General features: G+C 37.5%; 1 protein-coding gene across 12 annotated transcripts in view; it reads right to left on the reverse strand.

Moving 5' to 3' along the window:
• The window catches only part of ctnnd2b (catenin (cadherin-associated protein), delta 2b), a 117,610-nt gene that overhangs the window by 55,455 nt on the left and 43,121 nt on the right, over positions 1-19,034 (reverse strand). For all 12 annotated transcript variants that reach the window (XM_077723596.1, XM_077723601.1, XM_077723606.1 and 9 more), the window contains 2 exons: positions 3,394-3,428; positions 1,863-1,979 (listed from right to left, as the gene is read on the reverse strand). In XM_077723596.1, the coding sequence (XP_077579722.1) occupies positions 1,863-1,979; positions 3,394-3,428 (152 nt within the window). The remainder of the gene's footprint in view (positions 1-1,862; positions 1,980-3,393; positions 3,429-19,034) is intronic.

The raw sequence follows: 19,034 nt of genomic DNA on the forward strand, positions 1-19,034 counted from the left end.
TTGCTCCATTTCTGTACTAATAAATTCAGCAGCCAAAGCTTTGGGGTGGGTTTATGCTATGGGAGTATTTTCTTGCCAATGTGAAGCTTTATCATGCAATCTGAATTTTTAAACTGGATATACAGTCCAACTAAACATTGAAAAACCAGACAATGAAATGGATGGAGCATGAAAAAGATAAAGGGATAGTACAGTCTGAAACCAATCTGAAAAGTTAAAATCTGTGTAAGCCTAAAGCTAGTAAGTTACATGTAAGTGAAACCGTGAATGTGGCTTGACTATACACAGTTCATGTATGTAGATGTACTGTGTGCACCACTGTGTATTGTTAGCAGCAGGCCAGGCGACACCTCGGCGAGAATAGATTAGCATATCAAACTCTTGGAACGTCTTTTCATGTCTGCCGACATCTACCTCCCTCCCATGGGTTGACTGGTGCTAAGACACGGGTATGATACCCCTGACTAAAGGGGGAGCAGAGTGTAGCAGTAGTAGGCAAGAGGGATTTCATGTGGATTTCACAGAGAGCTGGGAGAACCCGCTTTGCACTAGAGGATTACAACAACAGAACAACATCTTTGAAGTATTGTTCAACGTTCAATGTTTCGATAGAATTTTAAAGAACTACTGGAACAATGCATCCATTTATTCATGTTTTAACTTTTTTTGCTTCTGATGGAGGACATCATTTCTAACAAATCTCTAAACCCTGTGTTACCCAAACACTTTAAACATCTAAAAGTTTTTCCTCATTTAATGACCACAATTCATAGGATCTAAAATAAAGCTAGACATGGTGAATCCAGCAAAGTTATTTTTAAACTGATAATTTTGAAATAATCCAACTAAAGTATCATCATAAATATCAAAAGAGGATTAACAAGCGATGCCTGGGTCAGATGATTCATCCTGGACTGCAGATTGTGCAGATGATCAAGGGAAATAGGAATTTCTGAGATGCTTGTCGCCAATGACCGAATGGCTCAGAAAAAAAAATATGCAGATCTAACTAGTGTTTCAGGAAGCAGATCAAAACAACCAAGTTCATACCCGCAAGAAGCACATCCAAACAGAAAAAATCAAATCAAATGCAGTAGAACGCCAACTTAAAAATGCTTTTGTATGCACAATTTTCAGGTTACAAAACACTTTGAAATGCAAATTAATGTTCCAAGATACAAAAAACTCCCTAACTTATGAAAGATCAAGCAAAATACAAATACTTTGTAATTGGCAAATTTAAAAGTTTTGCTCTTGAGTACCCTCTTTGGACTTTACTGGCAAGATAGGCTCACTTGTCACTCACCTTACTGACAACATCCATGCAGCATACCCTCATTGACATCTATTTACAGGGTGCTGTACCCATCAACCCTCGTGTCTACAAATGTATCACGTCACCGAACAAAAGCGACGCTACAATAACCACAAATTGTAATTACAGTAATCCCTTGAATATCGCAGCTAATGTGGACCAGACGTGGCCGTGATAATCGGAAAACGCGAAGTAGGATCATCCCTATTAGAGATATTTTTTCTCTGCCGAGTCCTGGTAGCTAGAGTGGTTTCTGCTTACGAGTTTTTTCTGGATTTTCACATTTTTATGAACGTTAAGAATAGAAAAAAACATGTTTGAAAAATTAAGTGGAAAAAATCGCAATGTAGTGACTTCGCGATAAGTGAAGACATGATAATTGAGGGATTATTGTATAAAGACACTTAAGAACACTCATCCTTTTTCTGGTTTTATTCTAAAGCTTATCTCTTTGAAAACATGTTTGAAAGAGAATTTGGAAGGTACAATCACAAAATATATCAGGATTATTTAGGTCATTCTTTGATGAACTTAAAAATGGTCTTACGATCTCCTGTGGATGTGTCCTGTGAGTCCAAGATGCCTGATTCCTGTAGTGATCTGATACACGAGTCCACCAACTCTAGCCCTGTTGTCAACTCCTCTTCAATGTCCTTCTGTCCATCTAAATGTGTGGGGAATTGAAGAAAACATTACAAGGACATATAACTACATCATGTTATGGACACACACTCATGTTTGTAAACACAAAAGTAGTCACCTACTATTTAGTCTTAAGCCACTTTCAAAAATACGATAAATTCTCGTAATATAAGCGTCTCTTCCAAACGAGTCAGATCAATCGAGAAAAGGATTTTCAACACAAAGGGGGGAGTTAGAAAAAAAGGAAACAAGAATGACATCATGGCCCAATTATACATTGTGTGTGAAAACTGCCAAGCTGGGCAAGTACCAGTACATTTCCTTCTAGCTGTATGTAGTAGCCAAATCGGTAAAGTACCAGTAGATGTCTCTATGTCTGAAAGCCATGCTCAGGTTAGCATTTCCTGGTAATATTGTGTGTTCTTATTAAGGAGGCTTTATTTAAAGAACCCAATCATTGCAAATCTCATGAAACACACCCAATACCAACATTCAATCTGTTTAGTAGATTGTAGGAGCTAATTTACCTATTGTTACATCAGTGTTTTGTTTCTCCCATTCTGTAGACATTCTTTATAATACTAATTCAGTTCAAAGTAATGTAATGACTGTACGTGAATAGTTTTTGGTTCGTATATGTAATTTAATTATGAGATGTGCCAAAAATGTATATATACTGAATATGTTTGCATGTAGTCACACAGTGATAAGAAGGAAATGAGCTTGTTCATTCTGAGCTTTATAAATCATGGCCAAAGAGTGGCGCATGACTTCAAATGTACTTAATAACCCTGCAACAAAACCTCTGGCATTGATGTCTAGAGGTTAGCCTTGGCTTGGGAGCCACGAAGACAAATCCTTTGAAATGAGTCCTAGGAGCAACATTTGTCTCTTATTGAGAGAGAGGAAGACCAATGGTAACGGAAAAAGGCTCTTAGATGGTAATAGAAAAGGTTAGTGTGTGGATTAGAGAGGGCAGTTTTATTGACTTCAGTTGATGCTACAGCAAAGAGATGTCGCTGCACAGTTGAAACTGATTGTAGCACTTTTTGCTACTGCTTGCTGAATTTACCAATGTCATCACATAACTGAAATGCATTACATTTCGTCAAATGATCCTGATGATCCTCTTTGTTATTGATGGTTTAGGATTCACAACAACAGGCCAGAGAGTTTTTACATTATTTCGCTGGTTTGGTGTTTCTACTCAACAATTACTTGGATATACCGGACCATTAGTAGTAGGCATGTTCTATGTTTGCACATGCTGAGGCAAGAGGACCATTTTAGAGAAGCCATTGTGTTTTTTTGTTGAGATTTTAATCTGAACAATGAGGAAAAGGATGATGAAAATGCACTGTCAGCACGGAACTGTACTAGACTCCAAACAATGGCACAGTAGATTAAATTTATAATGAATTTTTTTGTGGTATTACCTTGGTTGTTCCAGCGAAATTTCTCCTCTGCAGAACTGAAAGAGATAAATGACAAAATGTAAACAAGCTTGAAACCACTGGCATAAGAAAAAAATACACAATATTCATTGTGTTTCCTGTCCCTGCAACCAACCTTTAAAATGCATTTTAACGATTAAGGATAATACTGTATACATACATAACTTATAAAATTTACAGTTTCAAATTAAACCCTGCAAAAATGGCAGTGAGACTTAATTCTCATTTTATTTCATTAGTAGAACAGATTACACAGACCACAGTTGTCAAAGCAACAAACCATGCTTTTTTGTATTTTAATTTTATTTTGGATTTGTTGATTGCGTACTGTCGCTATGGCCAGTCTACTTGCTGCTACAAAACTGTTGTTCAGGGTTAGGGCGTTATTTTGACCCAGAGGTTGACCTTACAATTCACCGTAACATTTCAACTCCAAAGTATTTTGTCAAGTGATTAACAATCAAACAACAACAGCTAAATTAAGAGATGCTCTGTGGACGAAATCTTTCCATTTTATTTTTGTTGGCCATATTCATAAAAAAATAAAAATCCAATATACCAGAGGGTTGCAAACAAGTCAATGACTATGTGGTGAATCATTTTAAACAGTTAGCGGAGCATCTGAATATGAAAAACAGATGAACAGAAGCACATTTGTGCTAAAGCCCAAAACAGGTGGAAGGCTTTGCTAAAAACAATTAGTTCACAGTCAATCAGCCTGATACAAAACATTTTGAAGATCGATAGAAGATGATCAGTTCTCAAAACACAGGGGAGTAGAGTTCAAAGTTAGTGTTCACAAGAACAAGAAGAGGGACTACAACTACTTCAGTAGTGACTTGACAGGCCTTTATGCTATAACAAGCAAAGTGCATACCTCTGCTGCAGTAGGAAGCAGTTTAGTCTGACACCCAATATTGTAGTGAGAAAACAAACTGCATTTTTGCAACTATAACACACTCTCATTCACCACAGTTTACAGTATGGAATTGACGTTTCTTAACTGAAAAGTATGTTTTTTATTGTCAGTGCCCAGCCAACTATGTTCTTTCTTATTTTTAGGTAACCCACCAGCTTGCCTGCCTCATCTCTCCCACTTCTTCCTATACTTTTTTTTCCCAGAAATAATGTAGTAGCCATGTTTTGTTGAGGCTTCCTATGCTTCCTATTTCTTTAAATGCTGACAATGGTTCAAATATGTTGTTAATGTATGATTATGCTACCGGTTTTGAACCACGTACAAACATTCTTTTCAAAGCAATCCCAATAATTGTGTATATTTAAGCCTCAACATAATAAAAGGTTTATTGTTGAGTGGATCGAAGAAGATCAAATATGCAAGGAAGCAAATTATAGTCATTTCAGTCTTTTCCATGAATTATGTAATCAATAGCCAGCGGGTTAAATGAAATATTTAAGGATAGAAACAATCGACCTCCTCTATTGGTGATGGTCCTGTATTTAGCATATCAGTCTTATGTTCTGAGATCAAGCATTCACATTTTTAAACAACATTCTTAGAAAATCAAAACTTTCAATTGACCTAATATTAGAAATATTATCAGATATATTCGTGCCCTGGGATTAACTGGGAACTGTCTCATCATCTCATCTCATTTTCTGAACCGCTTTATCCTCATTAGGTTCGTGGAGGATGCTGGACCCTAGCTGACTCTGGGCCAGATGTGGGGGACACCCTGAATCGGTGGGCAGTCGATCGCAGGGCACAAGCGACCATTCATGTTCACACTAATACCTAGAGGTAATTTAGTGTCTAATCAGCCTATCATGCATGTTTTTGGAATGTGGGAGCTAACCATTCGCCCCACCAGGCCGCCCTTTAGAAATTGTATATGTGGATAATTGATTCTTCTAAAAGACAAAGAAAATGACCTTTTGTCTAGAAAACTAATTACTAAACTGTGAAGACAAATTGACCTTGTGATAAACTTTGGTGTATTATTGCATACATCGTTAATGATATTGTTTCGAATGCTTTTATGGGTGTGCATGCAGGAGCAGCATTATACCACTTACTTTGGATTTACAAGTGAATATAAATTGCAGTTATTCATTCAGCACTTTTGATAATGTTGATAGGTCTACCAGCATTTAAAACCAAGATGACACCGTGCATGTCATAGCTGTTTTTTAATACATGTAAATAATACAGTATTTCAAGTTATGTTCTCTTCTTTCGTACATTTTAATCATTTTAATTTATTTTTCACTGAAAAGTTGGATATTAAAAAAATGTTAAGATGTTCTACTGCAGGGGTGGCCAACCAGTCAGAGACCAAGAGCCACATTTTTTACTGTGGTACCGCAAAGAGCCACATTTTTTACTGTGTTACCGCAAAGAGCCACATCATACACATACCTTTGCTCAGCCAGATTTATTGTAAATGTCACACACCAGCATAGTAATGACATAAATTGACTCCTACAGCACTAACAGTACAGGCCAGTCATTATCAACAATGAACATTGTGTGCACTGTCTCACACAGACAAACTCTCAGTTCAACCAAGTCCACAAACAAAAATATAATAATTTACAATAGCGTTTTTCTTTTGCTATGCATGTTACTTAGTGGGACTTCTGGCATAAAATCAGAGCCTATTTTTGCGCAACATTCGCTCCTTGTGAGCTGTCATTTATTATGAATGGCTTTTAAGTAGCGCGCCCACCACGTGGTGTACGCCTCACTCTCCTATTGGCTGCTCCCGGCTGAGCACTCTCGCCTTGGTCTGCCTCGCAGGGGGTGTGGCTTTTTCAGCCGACGCTCGATCTTTGGGATAATTTTGTGTGCGCGACGCTGTTCATTGTCGCTTCTGGTTCACGGGAGCTCTCCCACTCTGTTAAAAACGTTTACTTAAATGACCTTGCTCCTACTGGGAAACTTTGAGGTATTTTCATCCCGAGCACATGCGCATTGGACGAAAATACCGTATTGAACTCAAGCGAAGCGCACACGCAAATAAAAATAAAACACAAATACAAACTTTGATATGGACGTAAGAGCCGCATGAAACCGGGCAAAGAGCCGCATGCGGCTCGCGAGCCGCGGGTTGGCCACCCCTGTTCTACTGGAAGACAAAGGTGCCAGAATTTGACCGCACATTACAATTTTACTTTGCGCCAATTTTTCAACAATGGTTCCCAGAAAAATGCAGAACAGGGCAGGATGTTGACTATTTTGCTCACCAGTCACTGTGGTTTGTGGTTTCTTAGAGTTTCTAATAATCAGTATTAGCAGTAAAATTAGTTTGTAGTAGTAGTCACAGAGCCACAAATTTATTCTTTTTTGTTAACAAATAATACTTGGACTTTCTCTCTCTTTCGTACACACAAGGGCCGCAGGGGTGCTGGAGTCTGTCCCTAATAACTACGGGCACCAGGATCGGTGGACAGCCAATCACAGGGCACAGGGAGACAGACAACTACTCACACTCATGTCTAAAGTTAATTTAGAGTGTTCAAGAAGCCCAGCATGTATGTTTTAGGACGTGAGAGGAAACTGGAGCATCCAGAGAAATCCCATGCAAGCCATGGGAGAACGTGCACACTCCATACAGGAGGATCCTAACTTGGGATTGAACCCTGGATCCCAGAACTGTGAGGCCAACATTCTAACCACTCAATCACTTGACCACTAAAGGCATTTTCATTCATTCATTGATTGATTTTCTCAATTCTTTATCCTCATAAGGATGCATGAAGTGCTGGACCCTATCTCCGATGACCACCAGGCGGGAGACACCTTGCATTGGTAGTCAGCCAATCGCAGTAAGCATTTTCAATTAATAATATTTTCATTATATTCACTCAACATTATGATGACCCAGTTTTTTTTTTGTTCCTCACTATTGGGCATGGTGTGATCACATTACAAAACAAAATCCCTTCTCAATTGCCAAGTTGGCAGCCAATGTTTACCCATTAATCTGACCTATGACATTAAGTTTATAGTATTTTCTTGCAATAGTTTTTGATGTTTCATTTGTAAAAACACCCCTTATGAAAATTATACTGTATTTGAAAAAAAGAATCAATTAATGAGTTAATGATATATTTTGGGGTCTGCGGAGAGAATATGAGCCTCATCTATTCACAAATTCAGTCTGAAGGAACAAAAATGCTGTTGGAGTAGGTCAGAAATGACAGAGTGAAAAAAAAAGCAGCAAGAGTGTAACAGCCAGAAAATGAAAATATGCAGTAAAACAAAGGCTCCCCTGATGAATCCAGTAAAGCTTATAGTAGTGAATGCCAGATATAGCATTGAAAATCCTGTTATTTTACCCACCCAACATAGACATGCTGAACCCAGGCTGTAGTCTGTAATCCATCTATTACTGTGCCTGCATAGTATCTCTTATCAGTGCTGACCACAATAGTCAGCCCCTCATGTCAACAGTGCCTCAAGATTATCAGACCACCAATTGAGTAAACAGCACACAGAAACTAAAAGAAAGATCCACCAGGATCTTGTGAACTATCAGCAGTAATGATACCATTTACGATAATACCAGATGGATTTGGGTAGCCAATATCTCATTGTGATTCATTTACTCTGAACTGCTTTTCAGATACGAAGAGAAAAAACATCATAGGCTTCTGCATTGTAAATACTGACCAAGAACGGCTGGGTTTGAATTTCTTGGCATTTTAGGGTCCATCCAAAGTACGCATTTTGTGAACGTCAACTTTGGTAAAGAAGAATCATTTGTGCCTGAAAGTGCTCATTGTGTCCAAATGTCATAGTTTAGTGTCATACACGATTCCATTTATACCTTGTCTCACATCACTGTAAAGTATCTCAGGGACAAAAACATGAAAGCAACACTACGTTATTCTTAAAGGGCATTTGAGATGGACTTATTTTCTACCCTAATAAAATCAGACTTCATCTTTTTTATTAACACTGACACCAGTTAAAGTCAGACAAGCTGGATTTTCACCACTTCATCATAGGTTTATCATATTTCTATTACAGTGATTTTTTGTTTGGATTATCATCTTTGTGCATTATATTTAGGGGAAAAATGAATGTAAAACAAAAAGATTGCAAAATGTTGGTGACAGTGGCAAGTTAGCATGGTCTGATATAGGCAAAATTATCTAGTCAGCTGATTGGTCACAAGCAATATTTTGTTAAGTTTTGTACAATTCAGTTTCTGTGTTGTCATGTCCAAATAATTTGCCCAGTGGTCATATACTATTTTTTTCATACTTTTTAAAAATTGAATTCAGATTACCTCATGAAGACCAGGTAAAAGGCTCACAGTAATGTCGGCATTTTACTGTCCTTTAAATGATTGAGGTAAATGAGGGGATGGTGACAAATTTTAAACCTGATTAAAAATACAATCTCAGGGCTGACTTCATGAAAAAACTGGACATTCTGAGAGTAAGTGAATCAATGTTGTCTTAGAATGGCTTGTTTGAACCATAAAAATTAAAAAAATATTAATTAATAAATATTTATTCAGCCCTTTCAGATTCACATTGTCCTGTTGGAAGATGAATCTGTCTCAGTCTCAGGTCTTATGCAGACCCCAACAAGTTTTCTTTCAGAATGGTCCTGAATTTGGCTCATTTCATCTTCTCATCAATTTTAACCATCTTGCCAGTCCCTGCAGAACAAAAGCAGATCCAAACCATGAAGCTGCCACCGCTACATTTGACAGTGAGGATGGTGCATTCAGGGTGATGGGCTATGTTGCTTTTACACCAAACATAGCTTTGCGGCCAAAAAGTTTAATTTTGGTTTAATCTGACCAGAGCACCTTCTTCCACGTTGCTGTGTCTCCCTGGTGGCATGGGGCAAACTTTACACAAGACTTTTATTGCTATCTTTGAGAAATTGCTTTTTTCTTGCCATTCTTCCATTAAAGAGAGATTTGTGCAGTGTACAATGATTCTTGTCCTATGGACAGACTCACCCACCTCAGCAGTACATCTCTGCAGTTGATTCAGAGTGATACTGCTTCCATTTCAATATGAGTTTTTTCACAGTGCTTCTTTAGATGTTTAAAGCTTGAGAAATGTTTAAACTTCTCCATAATAGTACCTCGAACCCGCCTGGTGTGTTGCTTGGTCTTCATAATGCTCTCTGCACTTTAAACAGAACCCTAAGACTATCACAGAGCAGGTGAATTTGATGACCACATGATTACACACAGGTTGATTCTAATTATCATCATCAGTCAACATTGGATCATTCAGAGATCTTCACTGAACTTCTGGAGTGAGTTTGCTAGGCTAAAAGGGCTGAAATATATTTCACGGACCACTGTTTTTTATTTGTTAAAAAGTTTAGAATATCCAATAAATTTCATTACATTTTACGATTGTTTCCCACTTGTTGAGTCTTGACATCAACTAAAGAGCTCTGAGGTCCTGGGTTCAAATCCAGGTCATGTCCATCTGTGTGAAGTTTGCATGTTTTCCCCGGGCCTGCGTGGGTTTCCCCCAGGTAGTCTAGTTTTCTCCCACATTCCAAAAACATGCATATTAGGCTGATTGGACACTCTAAATTGCCCCTAGGTATGAGTGTGAGCGTGAATGGTTGTTTGTCTACTTCTGCCCTGTGGTTGGCTAGCCACCAATTCAGGGTGCCCCCGGCCTTTGGCCCGATGACAGCTGGGATTGGATCCAGCACCCCCGCGACCCTAAAGAGAATAAAGCAGTTCATAAAATGAGATGAGATTTTTTAAGCCTGTAACGTAGCAAAAGTTTGAAAAGTTCTAGGAGGGTGAATACTTTTCCAAGGTACTGTTTATACTGGAAATACAGTATTTTACAATTACTTCAAGTTGTAAAAATTGTAATTAAAACAGACAATGTAAAAAAAAATGCTATACCGATAGGAGTCATAATTTTACTTCCAGTATTTGTCAACACTGAGAAACCTCAACACTCTAGTATTTGTTGAGTCACAAAACTCTTTCTTAAACCTACATCTAAAGCTAACAAATGTTGTAAACTGACCACAATGATATGTAGTCAGCCTCTGCAATTGTGGTGACAGTGGTAATAGCTCTCCATCGACAGCTCTCCTGCTACCAATTTAGATTGTATAAGATGGGGTGAACTGTGAACATTCTGTCAAATCTCATTTCCACTTCATGGCCCTAAAGTACATCATGTTCACTCTGGTGAGCTGGGGAATGCTGGCCTGTCACGGGCTATAAAGAACAAAACTCAACTGTGTCGAGCCTCTCAGTAGTAAAGAATCATCCATGATAGAAATGTCAGCAGTATTAGCAGCACTTGCGAATGGGATAATTAAACCAGAGAGTATCCATAATGTCACTCATGTGGTGCGCATACTCAGCATCTTAAGAAAATCTGATCAAGCTTTGAGGACAGCAGCTGGAAGCATTAGTCAATTACGCCTTTAGAGTGAATGCTCCGAAGTTATAAGAAGTATTAGATGTCTGAAGGGGGTAATTTAAAACAAGAACAGAAGAAAAGCAGGTTTTAACGTGACACTCTGTTAACTGATAGATTGAGAATCTAGTGAGTGAATTACAAAACAGATTGTTGGTAGGATTGGGTACACCTGGTTGCCGCTAAGAAATGTTTGTTGTTGCTGGAAGAGGGTTGATGCAAAGAAGAAATTTAATTCTAACACCTGGACAAAATTATAAGTAACAGAAACCTTTTACAATGTGGAAATTGAGTGGGCGAAACCAGTGTTTTGGGACACAACAAAAATAAACATTATGTGCAGTAATACATTGGATAGGGACAAACTATCAAATTCATAATGTCTATGGAGGGAATGAAATTCGACCTCTGAGTCCGCTAAGATGAAAAACACGGTACTTGCAAAACTGCTGCTAAAAAACCCGGGTGTATGTTGAAATGATATGCTTCATTTTTCCCCACCTGGACTTCAGCTAATTGGCCAATATGTGGGTACTGTCTGAATATGTAGTCCTGTTTTATCTCATACAGTGGTACCTCTACATACGAGCACCTCTACATATGAGCACCTCTACATACGAGCAGCTTGAGATACAAGTGAAATTTCAAGCAAATAATTATCTATAGATACGAGAAAAAAATAGAGACGCGAGAAAGCCAGGTGGCCAAGACATGAGAGGCTGTTTATCATTGTAGCGCACTGTATTTTTTGCCGCATCTCTTTCGTGTAGCGATCTACGGGGCACTGGGCTGAGCGTTGTATTTTTTTCAGTGTTTTTTCCACCACTCAGTGTGAATACCGGAGTGATCGCTAATACGAGCAGTATAGTATATTACTTCTTGTTGGCTGCTCATAAGAAGATCAGCAGCACTGGGTCTCTCCCCTGCGACTCCTCGTGTAATATCTCTGGTCGCAACTATACCTCTTTGTAACGTCTCTGCGAGCACTGAGCGGGGCGTTGCATTTTTTCCGTGTTCAATATCCTGTTTTTGGTGTTTTTTCAGAGGGTTTGATCAAATTAATTTGTTTTAAGTTCATTTCAATGTGAAACGTTCGTTCGATTTACGAGAAGATTGACATACGAGCTCAGTCCCGGAACAAATTAAGCTCATATGTAGAGGTGCCACTGTATTTTAAAAGATGACATAATTAATATGGAGGAAAAATGTCCACATTTAAGAAAGAAAGTTGGTTCATCTCTCAAATGTTCCAACTGCAGGAGTAAAATGATAAAAATGGTTTTCTTTGTTTTCATTCATTTTCATTCCAATTATTTAATTTGATTGCTATCTTTTGTGGATAAAAAGCGCTTCCCCCACACACATCATCAGAATAAATGTTCCAACAGTGCATGAGGCAGAGACTGGGAGTAGGCACCTCCCGTGAACCACAAAATTGGCCAGCGACAGGCAGCCATTTTGACTATAAGCCAGAAGTTAAATGAAATGCAAGAAAGACTTGTGGGTTCTCTGCATGAAAACAAAAGAACAATTATGTTTTTTTTCCGGAGACATTTAGTGACCTACTGACATTTTGTGTTAATTTGTAGATACCTGATGGTATATAGTGGTTCACCGACCTGACTTCGGGGCGGTCAAGCGTGGGATCAATTCCCACTTGGTGGACGTCTCATTGTGAGTGTGAATGATTGTCTCCCCTAATATAGATAGTTGCAAGTCACATTAAATCAGTATCAGTTGTTTTTTTATATCAATACTAGTTTGATGATATTGATACACTAATTTCAGTTTTCCTCTTCTATGCTGTAGTTTCATCTAAAAAGCAACAGCCATGTTACAGGAGTTGCCGCTTCTGTTTCACCTTGAAGCAGTCACACTGCACCCCCTCCTTTATACCCGTGTTTCAATGTTGTTCCATCACGTCACTGAGTAGCGCAAAACAAGCCTCTGGCTCAGTTCACCCGCCCATGCGTACACGTACAATGAATGCATCCAGAGAGTCGCAGAACAGAAGAATGACAAAGTAAAAAAGCAGCACCATGTGGCACAATTTTCACGCTGAGAATCACAACATCAAGCTGTAGAATTTGCATAAAGACTAAAACCCGGGTAAAGTGTACACTGACATAATTAACTATGCACATGAAGATAAAATCCTCACAAAATTAAGCATTAAAATAAAGGAATGTAGAAAGAAGAAGAAATCACTCACTCATGGCCTTGCTACGAGACCCCTAAACTAGAGACAGAGTCCGTTATGCCTGTTTACTTTTTAAAATTTAGCTGATGCTCTTATTCATAAGAGCCCAGACTGAACAACAATAGTTCCTGAATCATATTTAGATTTAAAAATAACAACAATATGAAGAAAATATGCTACGAACAATCCATGTTACATCTGCTCAGCCACATCGTTTGGTACTGTTCCATTCAAATGTAAGCAGTCTTTTCCAAAGCCCTAGAATCATCATTTGTCAGTTTGAATTTGTTAATAAGTAAGGAAATTCTTTGTTTCCTGCTAGTCAGATGTTATTTCAAACTACAGTAAAGAAGAATTAGGCAATGTCACTTGTTAGTTACATCAGCAATCTCTGCATTCTGAAAAGGTAAATTACATGCTGCATTGGGATTTACCAATCTGGTAATGTCCGAAACTTGTCACAAGGCTCAATGACTTGTTTAGTTATGACAAAGATCCATACGTGAGATATCTTGAAGATGGATGCATCCCTTCTAAAATTGCCAAGCTTCTGTAGCGTGATCATTAAACAATCAAGTGTTTCATTCAAAATAGTCTATAGGGTCGCAAGAAGTCTGTGGACAAACCAGAGTGCAAAATAAGGCATTAACCTATCAGGTTGTGGATGGTGTCAAGCTAATTGCCAGTTTCTGGAAGATACCTTCTTCAAGCAGTGGTACAGAAGGGCAGTCCACATCCTTAAAAAACATGATTTTCAATGTGGAATCATGCTCCAAAGTGTGGCTGGCAAGAAATGGTCTAAAAGAAGAAAAAACTAATGACATGAAAAGAATTGAGAACCTTTGGCCCCCCATCAAATGTGAGATTTACAAGGAAGAAAAAAAAGTACACCTCTCGGAACAGTGTCCCACTAAATCCAATTCTTGGAAGCACGCTGATTTGCAAAGCACAAACGCTGTTCAGCAGTCACACTAGCAGGCAGTCTGACGGTGTTACGAATTACTAGACAAATGTTGCATAAGTATACACAGCCAAAAAAAAAACAGACTGTCTTTGTATTGTGTGTTTTTACATGTGCAAGAGAGTGGAAAGCTCGATTCAACGATGTATGATTTGGGTATTTATCAGAGCAAAGTATGATATTCATGTTGCATACTTAATAAGGAAAAAAAATACCATGCCTTTAGAAGTAGAAGTATCATCAGGTAAAGTGAGTTGTTGCAAATGTTATAGAAAACACAAATTATACTAGTGATACCACAAATGAGAGAAGCAAGTGTATAGTACAATACTAAAATAAAAACCCTCATTCGTCATTGAGTTGTTTCCTCAGTTTTTTCTAAGTGCGTAACATAATTGTTAAGTTGTACTTGTGTGTGCATGTATGTTTACTTAACTGCCAAATGTTCACTGCCTCATTCGGCTTTAGCTATGCATGCACAATTCTACTCTATTGTCCAATGTCTTGTTTTTCTCTTTGCATGCATACATTGCATACATATTTCATACAAAATTGGTATATTTTCATAATTTAGAGGGTAGAATTAAAGATTACTGAATGGATTTTACTATTTCAATGTAAAATGTGTTCTACTTAAGATAATTCCAAGTTATATTTTTATATCCAAGCAATATTTTTATATCCAAGCAATATTTATATATCCAAGCAATATTTTTGTAAGTAAAGGTACCAATGTCTATACGTTAACGCAAGCTTTCTAGATTTTATGCTATATAACCATTCTTACATCATTCTTTTTTTAATCTTATGAAAAGAACACAGATTCAGGCCTGAATAATGCACTGGACATCAGACATTTAGCACATGAAACGTACAATGAGAATGATGGATTTCCAATTTTCATTTTTAGTTAATTTTCTCTTTGTCTGCATGGTGGAATGTCCTTTAACTGAAATTTGCAACTTTTTTTTAACGCCCGCTGTGTGATGAAATTGTAGACACAGGGTTTGCGCTTTTTGAAGTGACAAAACAGTGGCAGATGCTGCCATAGACAATGTGTGACCTGTGGTGACTGATTAAGGCAGGAAACAAAAGCAGAGCTGAAGGACTCATTAGCACCTTTATAAGTCTTTATCATGCGCCACACAGTGGAACTGCCAAACCTCCCACACTCGCTTAGCAGCCAGCACTTGACACTCATTCATCATCACTTTTTGCTTTTTGACTTGGCCGTGTGGATAGGTCTAATTTTTTTCCAGGGGAGCTTGCCTCCAACAAGTTTGCACTATTCAATATCAAATCACACATGCTTGCCTGACATAGATAATAGGCTAGAGTTTTTTCTTTGTTCAGGACTCAAAGTTAACTTTTCTAGGTATATTTGCTTGTGCCAATCTTGAGTTTGTACTATTAAGCCTTAAGAGATAAGGCAGATTCATTTAACCTTGTTAAAATTAAGGTTAGAATGTTACATAGTCACATAATCACAATGGCAGGAAGTAATTTGCAAAATAAAGAAAAACATACAGGTTACAATCTTTTCTGAATCTATAAGAGTCCAGAGCTATTGAAATTATAAACACAAAGTATGGGATCCTGGCTTATAATACATTTTGCCTTGAGAGGTGTATGATGAGTTACAGGAACTATTAGTTCTTTCCCTCAGCCGGTCTAAGATGCATAAACTACAAAGGTGTGGCATCTCAGATTTCCTAAGTGTGCACAAATCAAATCGCCATGATAATTTCAGGCAGTCTTGTCATGTTCCTATCAGACGGGCCCATCTCAGGAGATCATGTGGTCCTTTCTGGGCAGAGCCGACTTTACTTTTATTCTACCATTTGTGTCATTCACATAGAAAAGTAAATGTATATGTAGTGAGTCTAAGCAATGCTCAACAGTCTTCCCCTTATCACTGTCTTGATACTTTCCGAGGTTTTTCCTTTATAACTTTGTTAGTATTATATTTTTTTAGCATATTAGCCGCCTCCGTGTACAAGCCGGACTCTTAAACTGCTTTAAAATCGTTTAGTTTTATAATTTATCTCATATAAGACGTCCCTAGATTCACAATTTTCTCATCCTTATTCATGGTTTTAATAGGGAGTATAAATGTGTTAATTTGAAGGGAAAATCTCAAGAAAAATCATCGCAAGTGGTATTTCTGACATACTGTATGAATCTGAAGGATCATCTTCTGGATTGCACCTTCCAAAAGAGTGATACTTTCACATAGACTGATTCAAAGTCATGTGAGCAGCACAACCAGTGTGTCCGTATCGGTCTAGTTTGGATTGGACAAGGAGCAAAGTTCATGTGATTCTGTAGAGTCCAAAACTATTACTTCCATTGCACCAATAGTGGGCATATTTTTTTTAATTTAAAGGTCCCAATGGGTCCTAACATTTTACAGTGGCACCAGACCCAGAAAAAAAGGAAGGGCATAATTGAGCGAATTACTGTAGACGAAACTAGTGGAGAAAATCATATTCAGTTGCCATGGGAACAGTTTTTTATTGATATTGTACGCAAGAGGAAGTATTAATTGACATTTTTTTTCATACTTTTGACTGATTTATCACATGATGATTTTTTTATTTGTCTCATTTCAATTGAGTAGTGGATAACTCCGAGCCCCATTTTTTGATGATATAAGGAAAAAAATCTTAATTTATTCAGGTTCCTGAGATTAATTAGCAGCTATAGGTTCATTCTTTGTAACAAATCACTCTGATTCTATGCTTGCCTGGGTATTTGAATAATGATTGTGCCCTCTCTAATTACAAATAATATTTACGCTAATATTTAGGGCTCACTTGACAGAACGTGGTAATGCAAAAAAGCAACATAATTCAAGAATATGTTTTTATCAATAACAAAGAATTGCCATGTAATTTGGGATATGGAAAGGAGACGGACAACCATTCAACTATTCACGCTCACATTCATTCTAAGCACAAAACACACCCAAGCCTGAGGAGAACATCCAAACTCCACACAGTGAGGACCGATCTAGGATTGAACCCACAACCCCAGAAATATGAGGCCAACACGCTAACCACACTGTGACCACTTGCTGTTCCGCCAACATCATTTATATTGTTTATTATTACCAAATATGTATCTTAAACTCTTTACTAGAGTAGTGTACTGCTGTTATGCTTCAACAGAATAGATTTGATTGTCTTAAGCACAAACACATTTAGTACATAAAGTTTACAGAATTATAAGGCACACTGTCAATTTATAACAATGCACGATGTCAACCAATTACTGTGTTAGAATGTGCACAGCCGTTTCACAAATATTTTGCTCCAGGTCATTCACAGCCTGACATTACTGCTGCAGTTTTTTTTTCAACCAGACAGAAGCCTTTTTTTGTGAACATATTGAAGAGATAAATGCATTGAACAACCAAACTCATTCATTGACCAATGTAATCAAATAGCATCTTCACGCTCTTTGTTGGGTCACTTCTCAAGCTGACATGAGAATTATAATGCTGGTGAAAAAGCAATTCGTCTCAGACAGAGGGCACTCCTTCTAATTTAACTAAATCAAAGTGAAAATAACTGATTGAGTGTTATTTGTGTGGGTGTGTGAAAGAGACCGTGAAAAAGGATTTTTAACCATGCATCATGTTGAAGAAAGGCTAAAGCAATATACCTTTATTTGTTCCAGAAATACTGTTTCAAATATGGATATATTAACTGAGAGTGGACAAAACACCAAAGCATAAACCAACTGCATGTTTATATCATACACAGTTTACCTGCAATCAACAAAACATAAAGACCTTAAATTAATCCATTCATTCTTTCATTTTCCCTGCATGGTTGGAGCTGGAACCTGTCCCAGCTAACTGGGCAGTAGGCAGAGAGCACCCTGCCTAAAAGGAAACAGACAACCGTTCACACACATTCATACTTAGAGACAATTTAGAGTGTTCAATCAACCAACCTCGCATGTTTTTTTGGACTTGAATACCGTAGGAAAACCCACGCTGGCACATGCAGAACATGGAAGTGTGATGTGGCCATGCTGAGCTCCAATGAAAAAGCTGCAAAGAGGCTAGTTTGACCTACGTTGGTTCTAAAGGCCCACTTTCATGAATTTTAACACCAAATAAATGATAGTCTTATGTTAACATGTTAAAGAGTATTTAAAAATAAACAATCAAGACCTAGACAAGTCATGTTAATTAAATTGCACACAAAGAAAAAATCTTTTAGGTAACGTTGCCATCCGCTTTCTTAACAAAGCATGACGTCACAAGAGTTAAAGGAGCCAGTAGAGGGCATATATGCCTCCATGTAAAAAGAATACTATACATAGAGGGATACTTATTGTTTTTATTATGGAATACAAAATTGAAAGTGGGAATATGGGTCTGGAAATCATAAGATTTTACCGTACAAGTTTAAACTGGAGTCTGAAGGACCATAAGACGTCATTCATTAATCAGAATGCCAGCAAGATTGCATCTTGGGCTCCATTAAAAAAAAAGGGTTATATTGGCAGCGTTCCTGTTGTTTCAATTTCATACACAACATGTATTAACCACCTGTAAAAAAATTGGAGAAAAAAAAATAGTAAATAAAAATGCTGGCCTCCACAGTAATGAAACTAATCAGAAGGGGAAGGAATGTCTATAGATGTATTAGTTTTGTGACGCCATTGGTAAAGTCCAATCTATTGATTTCAGTATTTTTCTTTAACCCTCGAATAACTAAACATTAAACATTCCCATTATCAAATATGAATCATTCGTAAGAACGTCTGTTCTGTCTCAATGTGTGCCTCGTCCTTTGTGCTTTTATCTTTTTAAACTAACCTTTATTTAATGAGGAATTTCACATTAATCAATGTTTTTAAAAATGATATAATTTTTGATTTTCAACAGTCCTTAGAAAACATGTTTTAATGTTTTAGCACAATAGTGGTCAGAATGTCCTGCATTATACCTACACATTACAATATTCGGTGTGTTGAGAATGTTTTTATTTAGATTAAAATGAGTCCACATGGGTGGTGGTATGATTAGATCATTTTATTTATTTTTTAAAT

The sequence above is a fragment of the Stigmatopora nigra genome, chromosome 9 (genome assembly GCF_051989575.1).
Source record: "Stigmatopora nigra isolate UIUO_SnigA chromosome 9, RoL_Snig_1.1, whole genome shotgun sequence".
Taxonomy (NCBI): domain Eukaryota; kingdom Metazoa; phylum Chordata; class Actinopteri; order Syngnathiformes; family Syngnathidae; genus Stigmatopora; species Stigmatopora nigra.